Genomic DNA, 27,814 nt, shown 5'->3' with positions numbered 1-27,814 from the left:
AAGGAACAACTAATAAATATAGCCATCTCATAGCTTTGTGATAGGAATTCTATTTACCGAGCACTTAGGGAAGGCCCCACGCACAGGGAAAAGGGCACAAGCTTAAGGCCAGACACACCCGGCTCCCGTTCTGTATGGGTCACTTCCAAGCTGGTAATGTGGGTTATGTAAGTCCTTTCACCTCTCTGAGCCCCAGTGCCCTGTCTCTAAAGCAAGGACCATAATGCCTCATTAATGACCCTGTGTTATTAACTGGGCACAAATTATGTCAGGCGCACTGCAGGGATGATCTCTCATCACCCTCTGCCATGTTATGATGTGTTAATTATCCTGTTTTACAAATAAGGAAACTGAAGCTCAGAGAGGGAAAGGAACTTGCCGCGGCCCACACAGCCAGAGCAAGGAAACTGATCCGTTTTCTGTACCCACAGTGAGGGTTGGTTCATTCCTTAAATCCAGCAATATGTGTTGGTTGCCTTTGATGTGCTGGCACTGTTTTGGGCTGGGGACTTATCACGGACCAAACAGAGGAAATGGAGGGACTTCCCTGGGGGTCCAGTGGCTAAGACCCTGCACTCCCAGTGCAGGGGCCAGGGTTCGATCCCTGTTCAGGGAACTAGATCCCGTATGCCACAACTAAAAGTTCCCACATGCCACAACGAAGAACAAAGATTCTGTGTGCCCCCCTCCACAAGCAGCCAAATAATAAATATTTTTTAAAAAACACAGAGGAAGAGGAGATAATGGGATGAGACTGAGCAGCAGGGAGAACTGAGTCGGCCAGTTAGAGACACAGTGGCTTTATTTAGGCTGAGAATTATTTTCTGATGGCGTTGTCCGGGGAGGGTGATAACTAGGGGATGGAGCCCCTCCTTGGAAGATGCCAGGTGGGAAAGGGAGCGCCAGCACCCCAGCACCTCCAGCTGTCAGGACTAGGAAAAGGGTTTCCGTGTGGTCTTCCTCCTCACCCCACATTTATAGGAAAAAAGTCTGGGTGTGCTGGGATAAGGCACCATGAAATGAGGGAAGAAGGCCTAGTGTTTAGAGTCAACCAGATGGGGTTCAGTTTCACCCCTTTCCAGCTGTGTGACCTGGGGCAGGTAAACTAACCTCTCAGAGCCTCCCTTTCCTTATCTTAAAAAAAAAAATGTATTTATTTTTGGCTGTGCTGGATCTTCGTTGGTGTACACGAGGGTTTTTCTCTAGTTGTGACAAGCAGGGGCTACTCTTCGTTGCGGTGCGTGGCCTTCTTATTGCTTGCGGAGCACAGACTCTAAGTGGGCGGGCCTCAGTAGCTGTGGCACATGGACTTAGTTGCTCCTCAGCATGTGGGATCTTCCCGGACCAGGGATCGAACCCGTGTTTCCCCCATCGGCAGGCGGATTCTTTACCACTAGGCCGCTAGGGAAGCCCCCTTTTCTTATCTTTATAGTGGGGAGAGGAAGGCTGACTTTTCAGGGCTATTTGAGAGGAGAAAATGGATCAATAAAGCTGTGGGAAGGGGCTGGAAAACAGAAGGCTCACGGCTAGGAGTTGTGCTGTGTGTGTGTGTGTGTGCGCGTGTGCAGGGTCGGAGTTCGGGGGTGTGTTATCCTGGTGTATCTAGGTGAAGCCACGTCTTTGTGGTGGCACTCAGCTGGCACCTGTGCTTCTGTTGAATGATTTCAACAGGCCGGGCAGAACAGGAGAGCCAGCAAGCCTAAACACAAGGTCTGGTGCTCACAGTGCTAGAAATCGCTCTCTGGGTGACTAGGTGGGGAGGCTGAGCTCGCCAGCAATGACATGAAAATAAATGAGGTTTCATGAAGCCTCGGCTCTCTATAGAGCTGACTCGGAAGTGCAGAAAAATTAACAGTGGGCAGCATTAATAGAGGACAGGATAGAAGGTGGGGGTAGGTTATTCTCTCCCTGGCTCTGTCCTAAGGAGGTCATTGAAAGCCTAAATATATTTAAGAGGGATATGAGTGGGATCATAAAACCTCTGGAGACAAGTTTTATTGAGTTGAGTGGTTCAAGTCACTTGGTTCACCATGCAGGGTACTGAGCAGAAGGAAATGAATAAAGGCCCAGAACTAGCACCCTCAGCACAGTGGCGTAGCCTGGGCAAGGTCTGGGGGACACAGTTCAATACAGCATGATAAGTGCAGTGTTCGGGTCCCATACAAGATGCCCTAGGAGCATGTAGGAGGGGCTTCCTGGAGGAGGTGGCCATGTCAGGGGAAGAACAGCTGAGGGAAATGGGACTCCTTCACTGAGCGGAGAGATCCCTGAAGAAGACGCTGCCAGCCAAGTTCAGCTGGCTGTGGAAGGTGGGGTGGGCTTTTTCTGCATTACCAGGGAGCAGATCTGGGCTTCCCTGGTGGCTCAGCTGGCAAGGAATCCGTTTGCAACGTGGGAGACCTGGGTTCGATCCTTGAGTTGGGAAGATCCCCTGGAGGAGGGAACAACTATCCACTCCAGTATTCTGGCCTGGAGAATTCCATGGACTGTATAGTCCGTGGGGTCGCAAAGAGTCGGACATGACTGAGTGACTTTCACTAAACTACTAGGGAGCAGATCTAGAACCCGTGCATAGGCATTACAGGAAAGCAACTTTCAGCTCCCATACTGATGCGCTTTCTATCCTTGAGACCCTCCATCAATGGGATGGGCCGTCTCGTGAAGCAGTGAGTGCCCCGTCGTCAGCACGTTCAAGCAAAGGCCAGAGGGTAATCATCGGGGACAAATTACAAAGGGACAGGATGACCTCTAAGATCCCTTCCAGGTCTGAGCAACTGCATGCAGTTTGCCATGGGCAGACACAGGTTGTGGACCATGACAGAGAGAGATGTGATTGGATCAAGTTAGAGGGTGAGTGTGTTGGGGTGCACTTGCCAGCTACTGTCATGTGACTGTCAGCTCCACTCTGCGCTTATTGGTTTTTGAGTAGCCCCTTCACTGAGATACGTCACATACCATACGATTTGCCCATTTAAAGTGGACACTTTAATGTGGCTTGACTCTTGGAGTGGAAATGAATTCATGCATTCATTCCACAACTCTTTATAGAGCATTTGTAGAGCTTAGTGCTGGTGCTTCCAATACCTGGAAAATAAAAGCCCTTCCCCCAGGAGACAAGTAAGTGTCCAGGCAGAAGCATTGCATCTTGGGAGATGTGCCAAGAGCGAAAATAATCAGGGCCTGGGATAAAGAGTAACCGGGCTGGGGAAAGGGGGTCCTGGGGAGGTGATAGTGGAGTTGAGGCCTGAGTGGCAAGGAAAAGGCCTTGTGAAGATCAGGCAAGAGTTCCAGGCTGAGGGAACAGCAGAGACCTCAAGACAGGAGTGAGTTGGTAGACGTGAGAACCAGGAAGAAGTGGCGGGAGCTGGCAAGTGAGACATCACAAGGGCGCCCCGTGGTGAGACCTCCTCTCTGGAAGGCCTGTTTCACACGAAGCCTGGCCAGAGCGTGACACAGCGAGAACAGCACTGGTGCATCTTCTTTAATACAACAGCCATTCCCGTTGCCTTTCCTTGAGACGCTCCAGTAACGGAATGATGGCAGGTGCTGTTAGGAGATTATGCCGTCAGCCCCTGCCTCCTGCCCTCCTCTGCTTGGCTTCGTTCTCCTGTCTCAGGCCCCAGTGTGGGCCAGAGCCAGTGCACTGATTCCCTGGGAAGAATCAGAAATGATCCCCAGCCATATACACCGGTGATGTTTCCCCAACAGGCCCACTGATTTAATCCCCTGACCTCTGGACAACCTGGAGTCTCCCATTTGGTCCACACTTCATGTGTGACTTTGAGCCAGCTACTTAACATCCCCAATCTTTCATCTCCTGGTCTGTAAAATGGGGATCAAACCAGTCTGGGGCAAGTCGTTACGAGGATTGAATGCCATCCCTCTTGGCACTCAGGAGGTACTCCATGAATGTCAGCTTCCTTTTTCTCCCTGAGCTTCCTCCCAAAAGAGGGGCTGGTTTACAAAAGGGTAGGGAAGGCTTCCCGGGTGGTGCTAGTGGTAAAGAACCCGCTTGCCGAAGCAGGAGACGCTGGTTTGATCCCTGGATCAGGAGGAGCCCCTGGAAGGGCATGGCAACCCACTCCAGTATTCTTGCCTGGAAAATTCCATGGACAGAGGAGCCTGGTGGGCTACAGTCCATAGGGTGGCAGAGAGTCTGACAGGACTGAAGCGACTTAGCATGCACTGGCAAGGAAGGTCACAGCAGGCCAGTGGGGGGTGGCCAGTTTGGGGTGCCCTCCCCCCAACCCTGGGACCCTCTGGAAGGTGAGGGGCACTCAGGACTGGCCACCCAGGGGTAGGGAGGATACTCACCGAAGGGTCCAGCCCTGCCGCCAGGAGAGCCCCTAAGTCTCCCCTCGTCTGCTGCCCGGGGAGCCCCAGCGCTAGGCCACTCTCCCGACCCGCTCGCCTGCGCTCCTCTCCCGGCGGCGCGGCTCCTGGCACCTGCTCCCCGTGGGCCGCCCAGGGGCGGGCTCCGGGGACGCGGCGGCTGCACCGGGACGCGCGGGCCCCGGACTCATCCGCCGCGCACCTCCGGGAGTCGGGAGCCAGGAGCCGCCGAGAATCCGGACCGCCCCGGGCGGCCGCGGACGACTGGATGCGGCCCCGCTTGGGTCGGAAGCGCCCTGCAGGTAGGCGCGGGCGCGGGCGGTGGGACCCCACTCCCGGCTCCCCATCCCGGACCGACGCGCCGCTGGGACTGAGCGCCCAAGGGGGCCCGCGCGCGGGGTGGGGGTGTAGGTGTCTCTGTAGGGCTGGTAGCAGCAGCGAGGACCCTATCCTGCCTTGTGTTTTGGGAAGGTGGGCAAAAAGAATCACAACTTAACCGGAAGCCGAGGCTGGGAGGGCGACAAGGGTGATGGCCAGAACTTTGAGCTCCCAGGAAGTAGGGGAAGGGAGGCTGGCCACCACAGGCCAGGGACAGCGAGACATCCCGAGAAGGGGAGCCTTCTCCGCAGACAGGGGGCTCAACCACAGAACCTACCTTTTTTGTCTAAGTTCTTTAGAGACTCCAAAAATCAACTCCCACCCCATCAGCCCCTGAGACAGAACAGAAAGGAAGAGATGGGGGATGGAGACCTATTGTCTTTTGAGGGTGGGTGGGTGCAGAGAGTACACTCATCCCCCCCCCCACGCCCCCTCCCCCCATCTCCATTATTCACAGTGGTTGGAGGCCGCCTTGCTTGCCCCTCCTCCTTCAAGCAGAATGCCTCCTCTTCTGTCAGGGTCAGAGGCAGAGGGTGGCCCTCCTGGCCTTTGTGGGAGGCAGGATTCCGCCTCACCCCCATCCCCCAACAAAGCTCAAACAGTCCCCGGACCTCTCAGCCCTCCTCCCTCCAGCTCTCTCTTGGACTCATTCTCTCAGCCCCATCTTGGAAGTGCTGACCCTGGGGCCATCACGATGGGGAGCCTGGTTTGGGGGAGCTAATGTTCAGTCTTCTGGGGAGTTGGGCCGGGAGAGCAGGCAGTGGATGAGGCTGAACTGTGCCAGGGTCCTGGCAGGGGGCTTGGGGCGGGGAGGGATGTCTCCTGTATAAATCAGGTTCCTAGGCCTTGCCTGGCCGCAGAGGTCAGAACAGGGGCTAATCCCCCGCCCCCACCTTAGAGGCAGCTGTTCTGTGTTGCCACTGTGGGCCCTTTGAGGAGGGATGCAGCTTAGATAACAAGAAAGACTTCCTTCCAGAGGGTGGCCAGAGGATCTTTCAGGGGAGTACCAGTGTCCAGGAGAGGCAGCCCTTATCTTTGGGGTTTCCGGGGGAAGGAGGCCCTCTGGGACTCACAGCAAATAGGAGGTGAGGATAGCCTGGGGGATGGTGACCTCACCTCTGGACCATTGCTCTCCGTCACCTCTCATGCCCTCTCTCTTGCTTCCTTGGAGCCGGAGTGTTGACTTTCAGCACCACTTAGCCAGCTCACTCCTGAAAACCCCGGCACCCAGCCGTCCCCAGGGAAGGGTGAGAGGCTTCATCTCTCATCACTTCGGATGGGACGACAGACATGGCTGCCTTGGTTTGTCCAGTGGATCCCTCCCACCCCCACCCACAGCAGCAGACACCTGGACCAGTTGTGGCCCAGCCCCGGGGCTTCCTGCCTGGCAAAGTAGGGATGTGTGGGCTGGGGGTGGGCATGGCTGCCCCCACTAGGGCCATCCCACTCCTCTAGGTGGGAGTCTCTGACTCCTTTGGGGAGTCTTGGGTATGACCATGGGTGACCCCAGCCCTCTGGGCCATCCCCTGGGGGGTGCTGCTATGTGGGGGCCACACAGTGAAGGGGGTTGTCACCCTTCCTCACCCTGCAAAGTGTCAGCCTTGGGAGAGCAGAGTGCTTGGTGGTGGCTCCTTGGGGACTTGCGGGGGGCAGCCAGGCCCAGGAGGGCTCACACTCCACCAGGACAAGAACAGACGAGGCCTCTCTTCTTCCAGACATGACCCCACACTCCCACCTGTGACGACCCTGTGAGTGATGGGATGGGGCTGCCAGGCTATGCACCCCTTCCCCCTGCATCATAGGATGAGGCCTGTTGTTTCGATTGTGAGCCTCAGTTTCCTCATCTGTAGAGCCTCACAGCATTGCTCTGAGGGTTAACAGAGGTGATGTCTGTCCAGTGCCCAGAAGGTAATGGGCACTCGCCACAGGGCAGTTCTTTCTCTGTCCCCAGCCCGCCTTCCTCTGGCCGCTGAAACAGACAAACACAGCTTGGTGTCCCCCCACCACCCCATCCTTAGAGGCAGCTGCTCCATGTGGCCACTAAAGCACCGCCTGCAAGGGACCTAAGAGATTAGCCCAGCCCAACCCCCTCTCTTTAAAGACAGGGAACTGACGCCCAGAGGGGCAGGGACTGGCCCGAGTCTGGCCAGCCAGCCAGGCTCCCTTCTCAGAGGCAGGGCTGGGACCTGGCTCAGGGAGGCGAAGGGTAGATATTGGCAGACCGGGGGGAAAATACCAAAGTGTAATTGGGCTCATTAAGGATTAGGTGAGGGAGCCCTTCATGCCCTGCCAAAGGCTGGGGACAGGCCTGGAACCCTCCTCTCCTGTTAACCCTTTGGCAAAGACAGGTCTGTCCCCAAGAACCCCCTTCCCCAGCATGCAACCACTCCCTGCTCTGCACTCACAGCCTTCGAAGTTCTTTCTCTCTAGCCATCTTAGGGTAGCGCAGTGCCCAAGGATGCTACTGAAACCCAGGGCACCGAAGTCCACTGTCACACAGCAAGAAGGGGTGGAAGTGGGCTCTGGAGCCATACCTGAGTGCTCCCTTCCCCCAAGCCCCCTCTACCTCCACGAGGACAGACACACAGACAGCAACCCTGTGTGTGTGCTAAGTCGTGTCTGACGCTTTGAGACCCAATGGGCCATAGCTCTCCAGGGTCCAGCAAGAATACTGGAGTTGGTAGCCATTCCCTTCTCCAGGGGATCTTCCCGACCCAGGGACTGAACCTGGCAGGCAGGTTCATTACCACTAGCGCCACTGGGAAGACAGCCACCTTGGTCTCCATCAACTCTCCTGCACTGGCATGAGCCTGCCTTCAAGTGGGTGGCTCCCTCCCTGGTCCAAACCCCACCCCCCAACCCCCCTGCTGCAGGAAGGTGAGAACAGAGGGAACTTTATCCTCTTCCCGTGTAAATTACAGACAGACAGACAGACACCTGAGCGCACCCATGCTCATTTTCTCTGCTTTCACCGGGTCTTTTCCTGAATTAAGTCCAGTTCTCCCCCTGTCTTCATACCCTCTCCTCCTAGCCTCTCTGGCTCTGGCCCCCTCTCCCTGCCCAGGGGGTTGGCACCTCCCTGCCTGGCATCTGGGACGGTAAGGGCTGGGCAGCTCTGAGCCTCCCCAGGAGCCCTTCTTTGCATCCGCAGTCCCCCTCCCCATCCAGCAGTTCAAACCAGGGCATAACAGGCTTTAAAGTGAGAAAGTGAAGTCGCTCAGTCATGTCCGACTGTTTGCAGGTAGGACTGTAGCCTACCAGGCTCCTCCGTCCGTGGAATTTTCCAGGCAAGAGTACTGGAGTGGGTTGCCATTTCCTTCTTCAGGGGATCTTCCCTACCCAGGGATCAAACCCGGGCCCCCTGCATTGGGAGTTCAGAATCTTAGCCGCTGGACCACCAAGGAAGTCCCCCAGAAGCAGCTCTTACACTGCCTGTCCATGTACTTTGAAGCAAGTCCTCTCCCCTGCTCTGGGACTCAACTTCCTCTTCTGTTAAAGAGAGCATGTTCTGTCCAAATGTGGGTCCAGTGAGGGTGAGTCATGCTGGTTCTGAATAGGAGCCAGCACAGGGTGTGCTGACCTCTTAATGCTCACAGCAGGGGTTAGACCGACATGTGTGTGCCATAAAAACTGCCCACCCCTCCACATTTCTGGCTAGGAGCCGTGGCTGAGCTGGAGCTCCCGAGAGGACAGCTGGGAAGCCTGTGTTAGGCAGGGCAGGCTGCAGCAGGCCCAGCAACCTGGCTGGTGGGTACACAATTAGCCCCGGAATCCAGGCGGGCCCTGTGAGCCCAGAGGCAGTATATCATGGGGGTTTAATAAGCCCCGTGGCAGATATTTGTCTGCTCTCTTGGACCACGTCCTGGGCCTGCCTGTCATAAACTGCGCTGAGATTTCAAAATACCACTGTCCCCCTGCTGCTGGGGCAGCCTGCTCTCCTGAAGACTCTTTCCCCTGGCTGATTGCGCCACCCCCGACTCCCATTCTCATACCTGGTACTTTCTTCCTGGTCCGCTTTCCTTCTGAGAGAGCAGGGGAAGACTTGTAAAGGCAGGAGAATAGCTGTGATGACCTCCATCTAGAGGTGAGAGGATGTAGAATCTTACAGGGTGATGGAGCGACTTTCCCGTGTGCCCTCTGAGGGCAGAGCGGTCCCCTGGACTCCAGACATGATGCCCAGGAGTTTGTTATGGCCCAGAGGGCAACCTATTTGCCTCAGAAGTGTGGAGGAGTGGAGTCTACCCTCCTGGGTCGGAGTTCTACTTCTTATCTTCCCGCTGGCCGCTAGCTGCGCCATCTGGAGGCTATCTCTGGTACTGCAGTCCCACCAAACCTGCCGGTAGAAGCAACCCCTCCTACCGCCTTGGTTTTCACACGGTGTCCTCCCCGTTTGCACGTGCGGTGCTGTGCTCAGTCGTGGCCGACTCTTTGAGACCCCATGGACTGAAGATCACCAGGCTCCTCTGTCCATGGGCTTCTCTAGGCAAGAATACTTGCCTGGAGTGGGTTGTCATTTCCTCCTCCAGGGGATCTTCCCGACCCTGTGCCTCTCTGTCTTCTGCATTGGCAGATGGGTTCTTTACTATTTGTGCCACTTGGGAACTCTGTGCATGATTGTGTCCACATTTCCCCCTTTTATAATAATACCAGTCATATGGGGTTAGGGGCCCACCCTAACTCCATCTTAACCTAACTAATAGCATTTGCAATGACCTTATTTCCAAGTAAGGTTGTATTTCATATTCTGAACTGCTGGAGATTAGGATTTCAACACACAACTTTGAGGTGGGGACAGATGTTCAGTGACAGTCTCATTCCATGAGCTGGGCACGATGACATCCGCACCATGACTCAGCTACACTCTGACATGCATACAGAGTGACACAGATTTGCCTCAGCAGACAACAGGGTAACCGAGACATTCACAGTGACCCAGGTACACCGTGATAGACACATAGGGTGACAGACAAAGGGACTCCAAGCTGCAAAACAAAGACACATCCCAGATTAAAAAGAACCGATGTTTACAGGACCCTGAGAGGTATTTTACAGAGAGCAGCTCGTCTAATCCTCACAATGCCCACGACTTGGGAACTGCTCATCACCCCATTTTACAGATATACAAATGAGAGGACTGAGGCTTCAGTCACACAGCCAGGAAGTGACAGAGCTGAGATTCGAAACCAGGTAGGAATCTACGCAGAGCTCGTGCTGTTAATTGCTGAGCCACTCTGCTCCATTCACTCACAGTCCCCACACTTGTGATGACAGCCGATGTTGTGGGAACATTGCCCACAGAAGTGGCAAGCAATTTACTAAGAGCAGAGGCTGGGGTCCAGGGACTACAGGCAAGGTTCCTGGCTGTGAACTTGAGAAATTAATTTGCTTTGTTCGGATGTGGGCTCCACCACTAGGCCTGTGCCCTTATGGGAATGTGACGGCATCACTTGACTTCACTGGGTCTGATTTGCAAAATGAACACAAGTCTAAAGACACAGGAAATGCCTTTTAAGAGGATGTATTAGTTTGCCCAGGGCTTCCCAGGTGGCGCTAGTTGTAAAGAACCCTCCTGCCAATGCAGGAGACACAGGTTCAGTCCCTGGGTGGGGAAGATCCCCTGGAGGAGGGCATGGCAATCCACTCCAGTATTCTAGCCTGGAGCATCCCATAGACAGAGGAGCCTGGCGGGCTAGGGTTCATGGGGTCACAAAGAGTTGGGCACAACTTAGCACACACGGCAGCACATTAGTTTGCTCAGGCTGCCATAACAAAGAACCACAGACAGAGTGGCGTAAACACCAACTATTTATTTTCTCCCAATTCTGGAGGATAGAGGTTTGGGTTCAAGGTGTAGGGTTGGTTTCTTCTGAGACCTTGTTCCCTGGTTGCAGACAGCCATCTTTTTCCTGGGTCTTCCCATGGTCTTCTCTCTGTAACTGTGTCCAAATTTCCTTTTTGGCTGCTCCATGAGGCTCATGGAATCTTAGTTCCCCTATCAAGTATCGAACCCACGCCCTTGGCCGTGAGAGTGCCGTGTCCTAACCATTGGACCACCAGAAAATATCTGAAATTTCCTCTTCTTAGAAGAGCACCAGTCATATTGAATTAGGGACCACTCTAATGACCTCATCTTAACTTGATTACCTCTTTAAAGGTCCTCTCTCCAAATACAATCACATTCTGAGGTACCAGGAGTTAGGACTTCAAGTCATGAATTTGCGGGGAGAGAGGACAGGAGTCACTGGGCACAATTCTGCCCATATAAGAGAAATAGGCTCAGTCACTCCTCACTCAGGCCCTAGCCTTGGGGCGGCCCCAGTCTAGGGGAGAGACACAGTTCCTGACCTCAGGAATCCTCTGTCCTGGTGGGGGAGACACATCAGGACAGAGGAAGCCCCCAACTGAAGCAGAGGCAGGAAACATGCACACAGATTCTGGAAGGAAGTGAAAATCAACCCAGTTCAGTCTGAGGAAGGTCATGGGGCAGAACAGAGGCAGTTAGAGGCAGAGAAGTCTGGTGGGGAAGGTTCAGAAAAGGGAGTCGGAAAGGAGAAGGGGAGGGGCCTGGAGGGGTGGTGTGCATGCTCTGCAGGGCCCAGGGGTGTGTGTGTGTGTGTGTGTGTGTGTGTGTGTGTGTGTGTGAAGGGGCTGAATGTTCAGCAACTCAGGCAGCAGGGCCCAGGTTTCCACTGAAAACACCAACTGTCGCCAGAGCCCGAGCGGCCAACACTGCAGGGGGTATCGGGAGCCACGTGGAGAGGGGTGGGGATGGCTTCACAAGCTGTCACTGTGTCACCGTGTGTGAATGTCACTGGCGCTGGGCACTGGGAGGCTGGGTTTCTGTAGTCCCTCCTCTGGCCGGCGGCTCCTGCGTCTCCACCAGGTGCCACAGGCCTGCCTGTCCCACGATTGTCCGCGCCTGACCTGTGGCAGGGGCTGAGAACAGCCTCCAGGGTCCCCCAAATGTGACTCTACCAGCCTCCCTGCTGCCTCTCCCTCAATTCTCTGAGACCCGGTCTCCCCCCGAGTGCTTTACTGAGTCCCCAAGCGTCAGGCTCCCAGTGTGTGGCCGTTTCTTTTGTTTTAAATCTTTTTTTTAGTTTTTAGATTATTTATCTGACTACAACAGGTCTTAGTTGCAGCATGAGGGATCTAGTTCCCTAACCAGGATTGAACGCTGGCCCCCTGCATTGGGAGTGTGGAATCTTAGCCACTCGATCACCAGGGATGTCCTAGTGTAAAGCCATTTCGGATACTCTTCCAGATATTCCTGCATTTCACTGCTGCTTGGTCTGAAATAGCCTCCATCCTGCTCCCTTTGGCCATCCTTGGGCTGGGGCTTTCAGAAGGAAGGACCCGGGGAGGTCCAGCTGGGACAAAGGACACAGTCTTCTCTGGGTTCTGAAGCCCTCTCGCTCCTTCTGTGTGTTCACCGCACTCACCTTTGTTTACCTGCCTCCCTCTCTGCCCAGGTATGAAGCGGCCACTGAGCCCATCTCCCGCGGGTGAGAAGGAGTCCCCCGTATCTGAAGCTGCTGAGTGCCCACCTCGGCCCCCAGAAGCACCTAAGCCCAAGCGGGAAAGAAAACGGCCCTCGTACACCCTCTGTGACGTGTGTAACATCCAGCTGAACTCAGCGGCCCAGGCCCAGGTGCACTGTGGGGGGCGGGCCCACCAGAGGCGCCTGCGGCAGCTCAGCCTAGAAAAGACGCCCCCGGGGCCAGGTCAGTTGGGAGGGGCGCTGCTCCCAGACTTGGTTCTGGGCCCCTGTAGGGGGCTCTGGGTCTCTGGTCTTTCTCTGTGGGGTCCTTTGGTCTGGGGGACCTTCAGTGGGGACTTAGGGTCTCAAGCTCCCCAGAGGCCGTCAAGTTTTGTTTTGCAGCTGGACAGCTCTCTCTGGGGTCTCTCAGGGCCTGGGGTCTGAGGCCTCCCCTGAATCTGGGGCTCTTCCTGGGGGATCTTTTAGGATCAGCTCCCCTAAGTAGCATTTCTCCAGCCTGGAGACCCCTGGAAGGTTGTTTTCCAGTTAAGGGACTCACCGGAGTGTCCTGGTTTTCTGTGCTGGTCTCTGCAGGCCAAGGTCAGCGAGGTACACAACACGCCAGCTTAGGGCTGAGAAGTGGTCAGGGGAATGGGGGGTGGGGGGTGCAAGGGGCAGGGAAGGCCCTCCCCCTCTGGTTGCCGGACTCCTGGCCAGGATTTCGGCCTCTCCCTGGCTGCGGTGACGCTGCAGAGGTTTGGCTGGAAGAGGGCCACTGGCCACGAGGCAGATTTCTGGACAAAGTGGGTGAATGGATTTGTGAGGATGATTCCAGCTGACAGGCGCATGGGAGTCATGAGAGAGATGGGCAGCAGTCGGCTGCTGGCGGCAGGGGAAGCAGGTTCAGAAGCAGGCCCACTATGGGGGGGCGGGAAGGGCCAGAACTCCTGCCTGGTTCCTGAAGGCAGCCACCAGAAGCGTGCCCTGCACACACACCCAGCAGCCCAGGGTGCTTGAGGGTTGCCTGCTGTCTGCGGGTGTGTTCATGGGGCGACCTGTGTTCCTAGTACCGTGCTGGGGCCTGGAGATGAACAAGTCCCAGTCCTATACAACGCCGCACCCCCCCCGCCCCCCCCCCCAGCCTTGCTCCCACTAAGACTGAAATCTGTCTTTCAGGCTGAGATAGAAAAACAGCAGATGAGCAGATGAGTGCTGTGGGTGGCATGTGGGATATGCCCCCATGGCTACAAAGGAGAAAGGGAGATTCTACCTGGGGGTACCACAAAAGGCCTCCTGAAGGAGGGGGCCACACTGAGCTTTGGAATAGGGGTGAGGGGAGGAGGGATGTCTCGGACAGGGGTCACTGCAGGAGCAGTGCTCTAGTCGCTGGGACTGTCTCTCCCATCTGAGCATCCCTCCACAAGGGCTGGACCTCAGGACATGACTCTGAATAAGAGCATATTCGACTGTATGAATGTTTCTGGAGTGTGTGTGTTCAAAGTCACTCATTAATTCATCAAATACTTAGCTGCTGTTTGAGGTATTCATATTTTTCTTTTTATTAGTATTTTTTCTATTGAAGTATAGTTGATTTTCAATGTTGTGTTAGTTTCAGGCATATAGCACAGTGACTCAGTTTTATATATATATATATATATCCTGGTGGCTCAGACGGTAAAGCGTCTGTCTACAATGTGGGAGACCTGGGTTTGATCCCTGGGCTGGGAAGATCCCCTGGAGAAGGAAATGGCAGCCCACTCCAGTACTCTTACCTGGAAAATCCCATGGACAGAGGAGCCTGGTGGGCTACAGTCCATGGGGTCGCAAAGAGTCAGACACGACTGAGCGACTCCACCACCACCACATATATATATATATATATTCTTTTCTCCCTTTGGATTATTGGGAAAATAACAAAATATTGAGTGTAGTTCCCTGTATTATACAGTAGGTCCTTGTTGTATTTCTCTTCATTGATCTTTATTGAGATATTACTGACATATAACAAATGTCAGTATGTTTAAGGTGTACAGTGTGATGATTTGACACACATATGCATTATAAAATGATTACCATAATAAGGTTAGTTCATACTGCCATCCCCTCACACAATTATGATTTTGTGTGTGTGAACTGATAACAGTTAAGGTCTACTCTCTTAACAACGTTCAAGTATATAAGGCAGTATTGCCAATTAGGGGCTTCCCTGGTGGCTCAGATTGTAAAGAATCTGCCTGCAATGTGGGAGAACTGGGTTCGATCCCTGGAGAAGGGGATGGCTACCCACTCCAGTATTCTTGCCTGGAGAATCCCCATGGACAGAGGAGCCTGGAGGGCTACAGTCCATGGGGTCACAAAGAGTTGGACATGACTGAGCAGGCACACACTTGCAACAACTCACAACAATTGGGGTACATGAGAAGGAAGGGGGTGGGATGAAGGAGACACATTCTGGAGTCTTTTCTGTAGGACTTGGTGATTGATGAGATGCAGGGCCAAGGAAACAGGAGGTGCCAAGATGGCCCTAGCCTAGAGGGTGCTGTGGTGGGCAGTTCCATGATCAGAAAGGAGGCTCTGAGAGGGAAGTGGGGCTGGAGGGCAGGGGTGGCTGGGGAAAGCCATTCCTGTGGCCAGGGGACTCTGCCCCACCCCTGCTCCCCTCTAACTCGGGCTCTTCAGGCCCTCCTTCCGGGCAGTGGTTCTCCTTTCTCTCCCACTATCCCAGGGTGGAGAGAGCATGTGGGGTGTGAGAGAAAGGACCACAGCACCTAGATACTGGTGGCCAGAGACAGGCTGCCCAGAGGGAGGGAGTCCCCCTTCACTCGGCTTCCCTTTCCTCACAGTCCTAGTATGGGCTAGGTGTGGGGAGTCACCAGGAGAAATGAGGCCTGGTACTCCCCTCCAGATTGCTAAACAGGACCTGGTAAGTCACCTGTCCATGCATCCCTGAGCCCCTGGGCCCTGTGCTGGCCCCAGGCAGGATGCCAGGATTCTGCGCTGAGCAGTGCTGGCCACTCAGTCTATGTGGCAGACCTTCCCACCACCATGCTAAGAGGAGTGAGCTTCACTGTGGGAGCATGGGGGGAGGTGATGGCTGTGCCCAGAGCAGGGATGAAGCCAGAACCTTCAGATTTCTGGGAACCCTGGAATCCCGGGGCTCCAGTGGAGAACCGGTGCTCCATTGACCTGGTTATCTTCTAACCTACTTCAGGCCATGACCCCCCAGCATCCACCCACCTCTCCCATGGACTCTCCTGTCTCCTTGGCCTCCTGAGAGCTGGGGGTGGGAGAGGCAGCCCACAGCAAGAGGATGCTAGCAACTTCCCCCAGGGGTGGGGTGTAGGGACCTCCGTCCTGCTGAAGGCCTTTCCCAGCCAGAGCAGAGAGACCTGAGGAAGGGACTGGGTCAGAGCAGAGAGACCTAAGGCCACAGCTGACTGGGGCTGGGACTTCCCAGATGGCGCTATGGGTAAAGAACCTGCCTGCCAATGCGGGAGACTTAAGAGATGTGGGTTCGATCCCTGGGTCTGGAAGATTCCCCTAGAGGAGGGCATGGCAACCCACTCCAGTAATCTTGCCTAAAGAACCCCATGGATAGAGGAGCCGGGTGGGCTATGGTTCATAGCATCGCAAAGAGTCGGCCATGACTGAAGCAACTTAGCCTGCACTGGAAGCAGAGAGAGTTACACCTACTGGCAAGAAGCTTGAGGTGAAGTGTGAGGGGCCTTAACACACGGCTCTGTTCCTGGACGCCTGAGATCTCGGTCCTGTGGCAGCCAGGAAGGCCGCCCCGCCCGTTCCCTGGGAGGGTGCTGAGGGAGTGGGGGGGACGGCCCAGTCGGGCCCCATGGAGGCTCCGGTTCTAGAAGGCCTCCTGGAGCTGTCACTCTGATTAGGGGTCTGTGGGGCTGGCGCCTTGCACAGTGACAGGCCATCACAGGCAGTGAGGCGGGATCGTGTCTGGAGGATCCTGTCCCTGAGGCGTCTATGGGAGGGAGATGTGGGGGCCGTTTTCTCTCTAAGCTGCGTCGCCAACGCCTGGGACAGAGCCCTCCTTACTCAGCCTTACCCAGCTTCCACCCTGACTGAGCCTGGAGCGCCCAGGGAGGGCATTGGCTGGGAAGACAGCAGGAACCCCACCCTTCCCCCTGGCCCCTACTCCAGGTCATTCCCCTACTTGCCTTCCTCCCCACTGGTCTCACACAGAGCAGGCCCTTTCATCCTTCAGGAATGCATCTTGAGCCCTCTTTCAGCCACCCTGCCCATCCTCCTATGAGAGGGGTGGGCACCAGGAACCCTGGCTCCAATATGGCTGAACTCAATGACCCTACTGATCATCACACACACACACATACACGCCCCTAAACAACTGTAGGTAGTTTTTGAACATCCATAGAGAGAAAGGTTTGCTGGCTCAATCCTCCTACCTCCAACCTCTAGTGTGGATGTTGGGCCAGCCCCAGGCGTGGAGGACTGACACCTGGACCTCGATCTGGGGGGACCAAGAGCTGTGATGTACGCCCAGCACCAAGTTGAGCATGTGCTTAGGAGATGACCTGTTTGCAAAGCACTTCCACGTGCAGCAGAGCATTCCTTTCTTACCCAGATATCCCAGAATGTGGATGATTGGCATTAAGCCCTTGTGTTAGAAACTGAAATATATTAGAGCTCAGAGAGTGTAAGCAACAGACCTAAGGCCACACAGCCAGGTTCAAATCCTAGCATCTCTGACTCTAAATCCCATCGCTTGTGCCCTCCCCACCTTGTGATTGTTAAGAGAGATGGAGCCTTAGTGTTTCAGGAATGGGGAGGGGGGATAGCCAAGAGCAGGTGGACTGGCTCCCAGGACAGGCTGATCAAGTGCTCAGGACCCATGCCTTGGTGTCCTCAACTGAAAAATGGGGAGATGCCAGCCATCTCCTGCTCTGCCTAGGCTGGCCAGGGACAGGGAGGGGAACCTCCTAAATCCAGTTGGTTCCTCCCCCTGTCTCTTGGCAGGACTGACCCAGCTGGCCCATCCCCTGCCCCCCATCATTGCAACATGACACCAGAGGGGAGAGAAGGGGATTTCAGAAGTGTCTTATGCTCTGGCTTAAGAGGAGTGCAGGGTAGACCCTAAGGAGGACAGGAAAGCAGAGATGGAGGCAGACTGTGTTGGATTTCAGAGCAAAGATGGCTGCAGTTGTATTAGATGTCCCTGTGCCTTTGGGGATGAGAAGGCATCAGAGTGGCAGGTGGAGGCTCTTCCCGGCCCCCGTGCCCTCAGACCTAGCTCCCATTGTAATCAGTCCCTCCATCTCCTCTCCTAGTCTTTGCCTGAAGAAACCTCTGGCTGCATTCTGAGCCCCAGAGATCAAAGACCTTGAGCTTGGGTCATGCCTGAGTCACTGGTTTGGTGAGCTGTTCACCCCCCACTCTCTGCAGATGGATTAATTTCAGTCCCATCAGGAGGTCCCCAAAGCCCTCCAGCCTGTCCCCCCATGGCTTCAGCATCTCCCTTGGTTGCCAGTTCCTCCTCAGTGGCCCCTCCCAACTCATCCTGAGGCCTCTGCGTGCATATTTCTTCCCCTTGGCTCCCCCAAGGCCTTCCAGGTGGTTCAGTGGAAAAGAACTCACCTGCCAATGCAGAAGACGCAAGAGATGTGGGTTCGATCCCTGGGTCAGGAAGATCCCCTGGAGGAGGGAATGGCAACCCATTCCAGTATTCTTGCCTGGAAAATTCCATGTACAGAGGAGCCTGGCAGGCTACAGTCCATGGGGTCTCAAAGAGTTGGACATGACTAAGCACGCACACAGCACCCCCAAGGCCAGTGAGAAGTTCTTGCAGTCTAACGAGCAGTGCCTCCTGCTGCTGTCCTCCTTAAGTGGTAGGTGATGTAAGTGCCCTCACTGACCCTGGACAGCCTCCCCACCCCCCACCAAAGGTGTGAACCTGACCATCAGCACCTCCCCCTAGGGACCACCAGGAAAGGCAAGGCTGTCTGGGTGGAGAATTAGGGGGGCTTAGCTCAGATCCCCGGCCCCGCAGAAGACAAAGGTTCTGTCTGTGTCTCTAGGTGGGTTAATTATCTCTGGGCTTGAGTTTCCTTCCTCTGAGCACACCCGCAAGCCCTCCCCCCAGAGCCTGTTCCTAACAAACCTGTTTTCAGGGGCTGCTGCCACCACCCCCTCCCCAGGCCTTCTTTGCAGCTGGAGAACTGGCTGCTCCAGAGATTATGGGTTATTGTCTGGTGGAGACAGGATGCTGAGGGGGTGGGGGGCTAGCGCTGGGACCCAGGGCTTGGAATGCGAGGCTGGATCCAGCTGTGTGGCTTTTGGCTGTCTCCCCTGCCACATGCCACCCCACCCTCCCAGCACCAGGTGCCCAGGTGAATTGGGAACCGGCAGGTTTCAGGAAGAGGAGGGGAGAAAGGAGCAAAATGAGGAGAGAAAAGATGAGTGGGGAGGGAAGGGCATGGGTAAGCTCGGGGTGACAGAACTTCTAGGTGGTCAGATAAACGTGCCTCTCCCCCTTTCCCTGGCATTGCCCAGGTAGCAGATCCAGCAGTCTCCAGGTCCTGACCTGTAAGCCACCTGGGCTCCCTTCCCACATCACCATGGCCAATACTCTAGGACACTCTGAACTTCAGTTTCCCTGTAGCATGCTGTGCTTAGTCACTCAGTCGTATCCGACTCTTGGCGACCTGACCCCCTGGACTGTAGCCCACCAGGCTCCTCTGTCTATGAGATTCTCCAGGCAAGAATACTGGAGTGGATTGCCATGCCCTCTTCCAGGGGATCTTCCCGACCCATGGACTGAACCTGGGTTTCCCACTTTGCAGGCGGATTCTTTACCATCTGAGCCAATAAGGAGGTAAATAAAAGATAATAGGGGCAGAGGATGAGTAAGGCTGGAGAGAAGAACAGGGGCTCCTACGGCAGCAGCTGAGTTCAGCAGGAAGAACTACCTGGCAAGCAAAAAAGAGGCTGGCAGCACCTCTTTTCCTGGGGCCTGGGGTAAACTCTTCTTCGGTATGAGAGGTACTAGGCCCCCTGATACCTTCCCCCTGTCCCCATACCTGCGGGGAAGGAAGAGCCCCATTCTCTCCATCAGTGGTTGTGATGTGGGGACACCAGGGAACAGGCAGCTTCTTCCCCGGGCCGAAACCACGGCTCTCCAGCAGAAGCAAGAGTCCCTCCCTCTCGCCCTCCCCGTCCCGCGCATCCCCCACCCCTTCCCTCTGTCACTCTGGCTGGGTTTCATTTGCTCCTCACTCAGCGCTCAGCGGTGCCTCCAAAGGCAGAGAATGCTCTTGGGTGAGTGCTGAGGACGCCTGAGCTGGGGGATGGGGAGGGGGCTTCTAGCCAAGGGTGGGCCTTTCTCGTCTCCCCTGCCCTATTCTTTTCCTCCTGTTGTTGGCCCCCCAAAGTTGTCTGTTTAGAGGCTGCAGTAACCAGCTGACTCTTGGTACCTTTCCCAGGTACAAGTATGGGCAGGGGGAGCCCCCACTCCTGCTGGGAGCAACGCTGGGGTGGGGGCGGCAGGAATGGTTGGGTCCGGAGGTCCGGCCTGCAGGAATAAAGCAGCTGCACCTTGGGGCATGTGTGTGTCGTCCGGGGAGCCTGCTACAGAGGTTTCTTGTATCAAATCATACTTCCCATGCCTCTAAGGGGCTGCCTGGAGGAGCAGGCGAGGAGGGGACTAAGAGCTGATTGTGAATGCAGCAGAGAAAGAGAGAGAGAGCCAGGCAGATGGGGGACAGCATCCACTGAGGTCCCCCAGCACACTGGGGTCAACATCAGTGCCCCTCCCACAAGCTTTATTTGTGGTCTTCTGGCTCACCTCCCCATACAAGGGGTTTCCTGGTCCTTTCCAAGGGAAACAACCATTACCCTTTAAGGATTTGGGAGATCCCCTGCCACAGGGGCAAGGGCTGGAGGCTGTGGGGCTAGTTCCCCTGATCGGGCTCTGGGGTCTTCTTCCGACGCGGAAAGGGTAGGAGCCTGGAACACCGATGCCTCCATTGTGCTGGCCAGCCCAGAAGTGGGGTGGGGGCGCTGAAGAATGTGGGGAAGAATCTTAATCCTAGCAGAAAGTGGGGACCTTGGTTCAACCTCTCATTCCCTGCATTCGGCTCTCTCTCCCTCTTGGGCTCCCCTTCTTCACAGAGTTTTGGTTTTATTTGTGATAGTAATGGCAACTTTACTACTTGAGGGGTGTGTGTGTGTGTATATGTGTGCATGTGTGCGCGCATGCCTCAGGCTCCCCATCACCTGCCCCTGTGACTCGAGGTAGGGGTGGGAGGGGACTCTGGGTTTGGCTGCCTGAACTTGTGAGTATGTCAGATGCATTTAATTTTGTAAGGGGTGCGTGTGTTTCTGTACATGACTCTTCCTGAACACACCCCTCACTTTGTGACGGCGCGTGCCGCTGCATGTCTGTTGTTTTTATTGTCTGTATGTGCATCTGTAGGGGTCCGTGTGTCCTCATGTGTCTGTCCCTCTGGGTGTATATGATCTGAGTGTGTCTTTGTTGCTCATGCCTGTCTGTGTGTACGTGCATGCTTGTGCGTGGCCTCTGTGCCCGCCCCTTGGCCAGCAGGCCTGTCTGCTGTGGGTACGACCTCCATGTGTTCACACGTCAGTGTGCGTAGACGGTCTCACCATGGGGAGACGTGTGTGTGTTCCTTGGCATCTGTCCCTGTCACTCTCTGTGTGGATGCCTGTGGGCCTCAGGGTGTGTGTCCCTGTGCTTTTTCGTGTGATTCTTTCCCAGTGATGGCAAAGCAGCAGGACAGAGTTTCCCCAGATTCTCGCTCCCTTGGGTTGTAGGCAGGGTGACGTTATTTCATGAGATACCTGTGCGGCTCCCCTGCCCCAGTCTCGGTTGGACCCCTTGGGTGGTCTTTTCTCCATCACTCAGTCTGGTTTGTTCCAGTTTGATCAGAGCAACAGTCCACCCTCTTGAGGCAGCATCCAGTGAGTCCTGGGTCCCGGCTGCAGACCCCTGGCCATGGAGGCGGGGAGGAGGTGCTGCTCCAAGACACTTAGCCAGGGTGACTGTTCTGTTGCAAGATGCTAACTTAGGGAATTCCCTAGGGGTCCAGTGGTTAAGACTCTGAGCTCTCACTGCCAAGGGCAGTTCAATCCCTGGTTGGAGAACTAAGATCCCACAAACAGGGCTGTGGGGCAAAAATAATCATAAATAAAATAAAAATGTGTACTCTTAAAAGATGCTAACCAAGACCCTTCAGCACACACCTGGCCATTCTAGGGGTGCAGAATTCTAGACCTGTCAGGCTGTGTGGGACCATCCTGGAACAGGGGTGTCTCCCTTTGTCTGAGTGTACCCACAAGCCAAGCAGCAACACATGTGTGTGCGTGTGCCATGATATATGCGTCATCCCGGTGGCCCTGGGTGCCAGGGTGAACAGTGAATGTCAAAGGCAGATAGTGGGCGGCAGAGAGCAGCATGGTGTGAAGGGGCTTGCGGGGAGCTCGCAGCCTGAGAGGCCCTGACCTCAACGTGTGCCCTAGGCCTTGAGTGGGAGAGGAGTGTACCCAGTTGTGCGGGGGCTGGAGGGTATTTCCGGGTGACTTTGTGCTGACTGGGTGACTGGGTCACCAAGTGCCCTGGCACCTCCTCTGCAAATGGCCTCCACACCCAGCACCACATTTAGTCCTCAGACCCATTCCCGTCCTGCCTCTTCACCAGCTGTAACTCCCACTTCACAGGTGAGGAAAATGAGGCGAAGTGCTAGGCTGCCAAGGCCGGAGTTCAGCTCTGAAGCTCCCCTGCAGGCCTCCAGGTCTGGGAGGAAGGGGGTGCCACAACCCCACATTACTCCTGCATGAAACCCACACAGCGGAGAGTGTGGATATCTGAAAGTTCTAGGAAAAGGTCCCTCCTCCCACCCACCCATTTCTGCCATCCCCCTTACAAGTAACTCGTTGGATCATTAGATTAAAACATTGATTTCCCGGGAATTCCCTGATGGTAAAGAATCTGCCTGCAATGCAGGAGACCCAGCTTCAATTCCTGGATCAGGAAGATCTCCTGGAGAAGGGAATGGCTACCCACTTCAGTATTCTTGCCTAGAAAATTCCATGGACAGAGGAGCCTGGTGGGCTATAGTCCATGGGGTTGCAAAAAAAAAGTCAAACAGGACTGAGTAACTAACACTTTCACTTCCACTTTCCCTGGTTAGGACTCTTCCCTTTCACTGCTGAGGGACTGGGTTCAATCCCTGGTTGGGGAACTAAGATCCCCCATAATTTCCCAGCTCACCTACCTCCTGAAGTTCCCCTAGGAAACTAAGAGATCAGATCCACAGCATTCCCTGTAGAGCTTCCACACCTCTGTTCTGAGTGAGTGAGTGAAAGTTTCTCAGTTGTGTCGGACTCTTTGCCATCCCATGGACTATACAGTCCATGGTATTCTCCAGGCCAGAATACTGTAGTGGGTAGCCTTTCCCTTCTCCAGGGATCGTCCCAACCCAGGGATCAAACCCAGGTCTCCTGCATTGCAGGCAGATTCTTCACCAACTGAGCTATCAGGGAAGCCCTTATCTTGACTTTTGAGAACCTGCACTGAACTTTGAACTTCCTGATGGTTTCCCCAGGGCTCTGCCATTCCCGCTGCTGGAATGCCCTTCGCCTGGTAAAACCTCACTCACTGACACTTTTGTGAAACGCCATTGCTGCTCCAGGCTGGTAACCTTTTCAGCTGACAGCCTGCTCCCCTGTGATCCCAAAGCATTCTGTTCATCACTCTGAGAGCCCTTGCCAGAGTATAGCCTCCCTAGCGCTCCACCTGTTTGGCTCTCACCCGTGAGCTGCTCTAGGCGCCCACGGATACTTGTAATGAATGAAAGCCTCCCGTCCCTCCCACTGGCGGTGAGCATCCTTCCTGCGGTCTAACCCGAGTCGCTCCTGCTGCAGCGCGCACGGCGGGGAGGGTGAGAGAGTGACACCTGGCCAAGTGCGCGCCGCGAGTCCGAGCCGAGGCCGGTGGGAGCGGCCGGCCGAGCCCCCCCCTCGCGCCCCCCGGCGCCGCCGCCCTGCCGGCGACCCCGGCCCCCGCCGCCGCTGGCGCCTCTTCGCCCCGGTTACCGCTAGTGGCTGCTGTCGCTCAGTGGAGCCCAAGGAGACCGCGGCCAGAGCGTCCACCGAGCAAGATGGTGGCTCCCGAGTCTCTGTGAGTCCCGGCGGGCGGGGCGCCCCCTCCCGGAGCCTCCGGGCAGGGGGCGGCGACGGGGGCTGGGGGCCCTGCGGGCGAGTTGGCACGGGGCGGGCGGCACCCTTCGGAGGGCTCCTCCACCGCGCGCCCCCCAGAGGAAGTTCCCCAGCCCTCCGCAGCCTGGCCCGGGGCGGCTGGGTAGGGGTGTGCAGGGAGCCCCGACCTCACCTGGCTGCCTGCGGGGTGGGAGAGGGGACACCTGCCCCTACTCTGCCTGAAGCGGGAACTCCTCCTAATGGGGTCCCGAAAGGAAGGGACCCAAAGAAGCCTAAGCAGGGGACTGGGGACCCTCATCCTAGAGCCAGATAAACACTCAGTTTGAGGCTTCCCTGCAAGGATGGAGTGGGGACCACCAGCCAACGTCATCGCCTCATGGGCCCCCATCCAGCTGGCCAGGGTGTGGAGAGGTGTGAGGCCACCTGGGTCTGTAACAGGTACACCCTCCTGGTTAACCTTGGTCACATAGTCAGTCTTATTTACATCCCGCCCCACCCAGCCTGGTTTCCTTAGGTTGAGGTGGGGGAATGTCGATGGCTTTTGCAGGGATCTCTTGGAATAGCACTGTTCAATAGAACTTTCTGGGATGTGGGCCATCCCAGAGAACTTTCTCTCTCTGGGCCATCTAATACAATAGGCACTAGCCACACGTGGTTATCAAGAGGTTGAAATGTGACTAGTGTGACTGAGGAACTGACTTTTAAAGATTAAAATTCTGATTAATTTTAAACCACCACGTGCGGCTGGTAGCTACCTTATTGGACAGTGCAGTTTCAGAATTTCCATCTTCCCAGTTCTCTTTTCTCCCTACTCTTTTGTTCTTGTCTCAAGAACACCCTAGGTCTCACGGTAGTTTTATCCCTCTGCAGAATGGGGTAGCCTCTAGGTACAGGAAAGGCCGTGACAAACTTCCAGAAGGATGTCATCTTGGCTTCGTACCTCCTCCTCATTCTGAGATCCTTTGGGTGGTGGACTGGACAAGGCCACAGAAGCAGCATGGGATCTAGGAGGAAAGGATGGCCAAGGTAGCTATTTTAGCTACCCAATAGGTGCCCAGGGGCCCACTCCATCACTCCCTCTGCCTGAGAGTTTCTGCTTCCTTACCTGTTTACTTCTCAAGTTTGTTGGAGCACCTGCTGGGTGCCAGCCAAGGTTCCCTTCTCTGAAGTCCAGATAGGAACAAGTTAATTACCTTTCTTGCCCTCAGGGAGTTTGTGGGAGGGAATGGGTGGGTGGGCAGCGAGAGTGCAAGCAATAGAAATTGCACAAAAATAAGCAGATTTATAAACTTTGGGGAGTGTGATGGAAAGAACAAACAGGGGGTAGTGACAGAGAATTAAGGGGACTTGCTGGGAGAGGATTATTAGAGAAGCCTCCCCTGAAGAGCGGCCATGATGCTAAGTCAGAGGGGAAGTAGAATAGGCAAAGTGTTGGGAGGGAGGGTGGGAACATTCTGGAAGAAAACACAGCATGTGCAGAGGTCCTGGGGATGGGACTCTGGCACTGTGAGTAAAGACCAGTGTATCTGGAAGGGGAGGGAGGCACAAGTGTCCCCTAGGGAGGTCAGCAGTGCCTGAGCACTTGGCACACCTAGAAAGGGATTCTGGTGCTGGCCTCAGAGCAATGGGCAGTAGAGGGGGTTGTTTGTTTGGTTTTTGGTTTTTTCTTTGGGATGTGGGATCTTAGTTCCTGGACCAGGGATCAAACCTGCATTCCCTGCATTTGAAGCACAGAGTCTTAACCACTGGGGTATCCCAGATGGTGCTAGTGGTAAAGCACCTGCCTGCCAATGCCAAGAGACATAAGAGATGCGGGTTCGATCCCTAGGTCAGAAAGATCCCTTGGAGGAGGACATGGCAACCCACTCCAGTTTTTTTTTGCCTGGAGAATCCCTTGGACAGAGGAGCCTGGCAGGCTACAGTCGATAGGATTGCAAAGAGTTGGACATAACTGAAGCGACTTAGCACGCATGCACATCTTTAACCACTGGACCACAGGGAAGTCCCAATAGTGAGAGGATTTTAAGCGGTATATTTTTAAGAGCCCCCTCTGGTACTGAGAGTTTCTCTTAGTTTCACTCTTACCCAAGAGCAGGGTAAGAGTGGAGATGCAGAGTGCCATCAGGAATCAACTGCCATAGTCCAGGCAAGAGATGACGGTGGCCTGCACAAGGATGGTGGCAGAGGCATGGAGAGGAGGGAGGAGTTAGAGGTAGATCAGGGAGGTGGAATCAATAGGACCTGTGGCTGGATCAGGTCCTAATGCGGAAGAGCGTGGGGGTTGGACAGGCAGGTTTCTGGCCTGAGCACCTGTGTGGGAGAATGGGCCATTTTCCGAGTGAGGGAGCCTGGGAAAGGAGCAGATGTTGTAGGGACAGACGCAGGAGAGATCTGTCTAGAAAAGCCAGGAAGGCAGTTGGATAGAGAGGTGTGGTGCCCAGAGGAGTGTCCTGCAGAGATGGTTCTGACTCTGGATGGTTTGAAATTGGGAAGAAGAGAATGAGATGCCATCAAAGGAGTGGCTGATGAAAGCAAGGAAATCCAGGGGATGTGGGATCCTGGAAGGTCAGAGAAAAGTGTGCTTCAGGAGAGTGTGATGAGCAGTACCAATTGCCCCCCTACAATCCAGGGGAAGAGAACCAGCAGGGTTCACCCACTTCGGGCAACAGGGAGTGCTTATCTTTATACTGAATGGGTTCCCCCTGGAATTCTACTCATCTACCCTTATTGTACCTACCCAGTAAGTGCCAGGTCCTACACAGAGTTCTGGGAATAACATCAGGTGGGCAAGACAGTCACTGCTTTCTCAGAGTTTAGAATCAACTAAACCTATGGTCTCAGAAACAAGAAGTTGTTTCATACAGCCAAAATAAATCCTTTCATTCTTTCGAACAATCAACTTTCTCTGAGAGTCATCTGCATGCACAATAACTTAGAGGTATAGAAATGAATAAATGTGATCTTGGCCTTTCAGGAACCAAGTGCAGAGTTACACAGAGGATCCCTGTGTTCACTGTGTTGTGTTACAAAGACTGGTACACGGGGAATTACAGGTGATGAGAGGGCAGGTGGGGCTTCTCGGTGGCTCGGTGGTAAAGAATCCATCTCCTAATGCAGGAGATGCAGGTTTGATCCCTGGGTCAGGAATATCCCCTGGAGAAGGAAACGGCAACCCACTCCAGTGTTCTTGCCTGGAGAATCCCATGGACAGAGGATCCTGGTGGATTACAGTCCATTGGGTCGTGAAAGAGTCAGACATGACTTAGAAACTAAACAACAAAGAGGACAGGTACCAACCCAGGCTGGGGGTGGGTCGGGTGGCAGAAGGGATGCCTGAGCTGCTCGCCAGGAATGAATGGGAAATAGCCAGGGAAAAAAGGAGTTCCAGGCAGGGGCCTAGAGGCAGGTGCAAATGTAAGACTGATGTGTGCGGGCCACGGTAAGCCTTTGGATCTGACTGAACAGACAGAAGTGGGGAAGCTTCTGGAGATGTCTAGAGGTTGGGGGGCCCTCGCTGGCTCATGGCGAGGTATGTAGACTTAGGCAGTGGGACACCACTGAAGACATGGACACAGGGAGTGACATAGTGAGATCTCTGTGTGGCCTTGCTCTCTGGCTGTTTCATGAGGTATGAGTGGGGGAACCACTGCAGAGGTGGAGGCCGCTGCATAATCCAGATGAGACGGTGCAGGCCAGGGTCTCAGTGTGGCCTGTGGGGTCAGGAGGACTCGGGTTCTATTGCATTGACCAAAACGTTCATTTGGGGTTTTTTTTTTTTCTGTAAGATGTTATGTGAAAAAAAAAAAAGATGTTATGTAAAAGTGAAAGTCATTCAGTCATTTCCGACTCATTGCAACCCCATGGACTATACAGTCCATGGAATTCTCCAGGCCAGAATACTGGGGTGGGTAGCCTTACCCTTCTCCAGGGGATCTTCCTAACCCGGGGATTGAACCCAGATCTCCTGCATTGCAGGCGGATTCTTTACCAGCTGAACCACAAGGGAAGTCCAAGGATACTAGAGTGGGTAGCCTATCCCTCCTCCAGTGGATCTTCCCGACCTAGGAATTGAACCGGAGTCTCCTGCATTGCAGGTGGATTCTTTACCAACTGAGCTATCAGGGAAGCCCAAGAGGATATGGGGGAAAACTGCAAATGAACTTTGGGGCCAACCCAGTAATTCCACCTCAGCCACTTACTGCTTGGCAAACCTTGGGCAAGTCCCTGAAAGCCCCTGAGCTTCAGTTTCCTCCTGTCCAAAGTGAAGATTATACTTGCAAGAGTAATCTTGGTCTCCTAATGGAGTCATCACAACCCTCAGCACAGGGCCTGACTCAGTTCACACTCAGTAAGTGGTGGTGTTGTCAGTGAACAGAGAGGAAGGGCAGGTGTGAAAGAGAATTAGGAAGC

The 27,814-nt window shown here is 54.8% G+C and overlaps 1 protein-coding gene across 14 annotated transcripts in view; it reads left to right on the top strand.

Moving 5' to 3' along the window:
• The window catches only part of ZNF385C (zinc finger protein 385C), a 56,840-nt gene that overhangs the window by 12,826 nt on the left and 16,200 nt on the right, over positions 1-27,814 (top strand). For 7 of the 14 annotated variants that reach the window (XM_043904613.1, XM_043904611.1, XM_043904610.1 and 4 more), the window contains exon 2: positions 12,183-12,434. In XM_043904613.1, coding sequence (XP_043760548.1) covers positions 12,185-12,434 — 250 coding nt within the window. In that variant the 5' untranslated portion in view covers positions 12,183-12,184. Of the gene's footprint in view, positions 1-4,137; positions 4,635-12,182; positions 12,435-18,936; positions 19,487-22,331; positions 23,367-27,814 lie in introns of those variants that run through there. The other 7 variants (XM_043904603.1, XM_043904602.1, XM_043904600.1 and 4 more) reach the window with 5 other exon arrangements.

The sequence above is a fragment of the Cervus elaphus genome, chromosome 5 (assembly GCF_910594005.1).
Source record: "Cervus elaphus chromosome 5, mCerEla1.1, whole genome shotgun sequence".
Lineage (NCBI taxonomy): Eukaryota > Metazoa > Chordata > Mammalia > Artiodactyla > Cervidae > Cervus > Cervus elaphus.
This window is presented reverse-complemented; position numbering and strand designations above follow the sequence as displayed.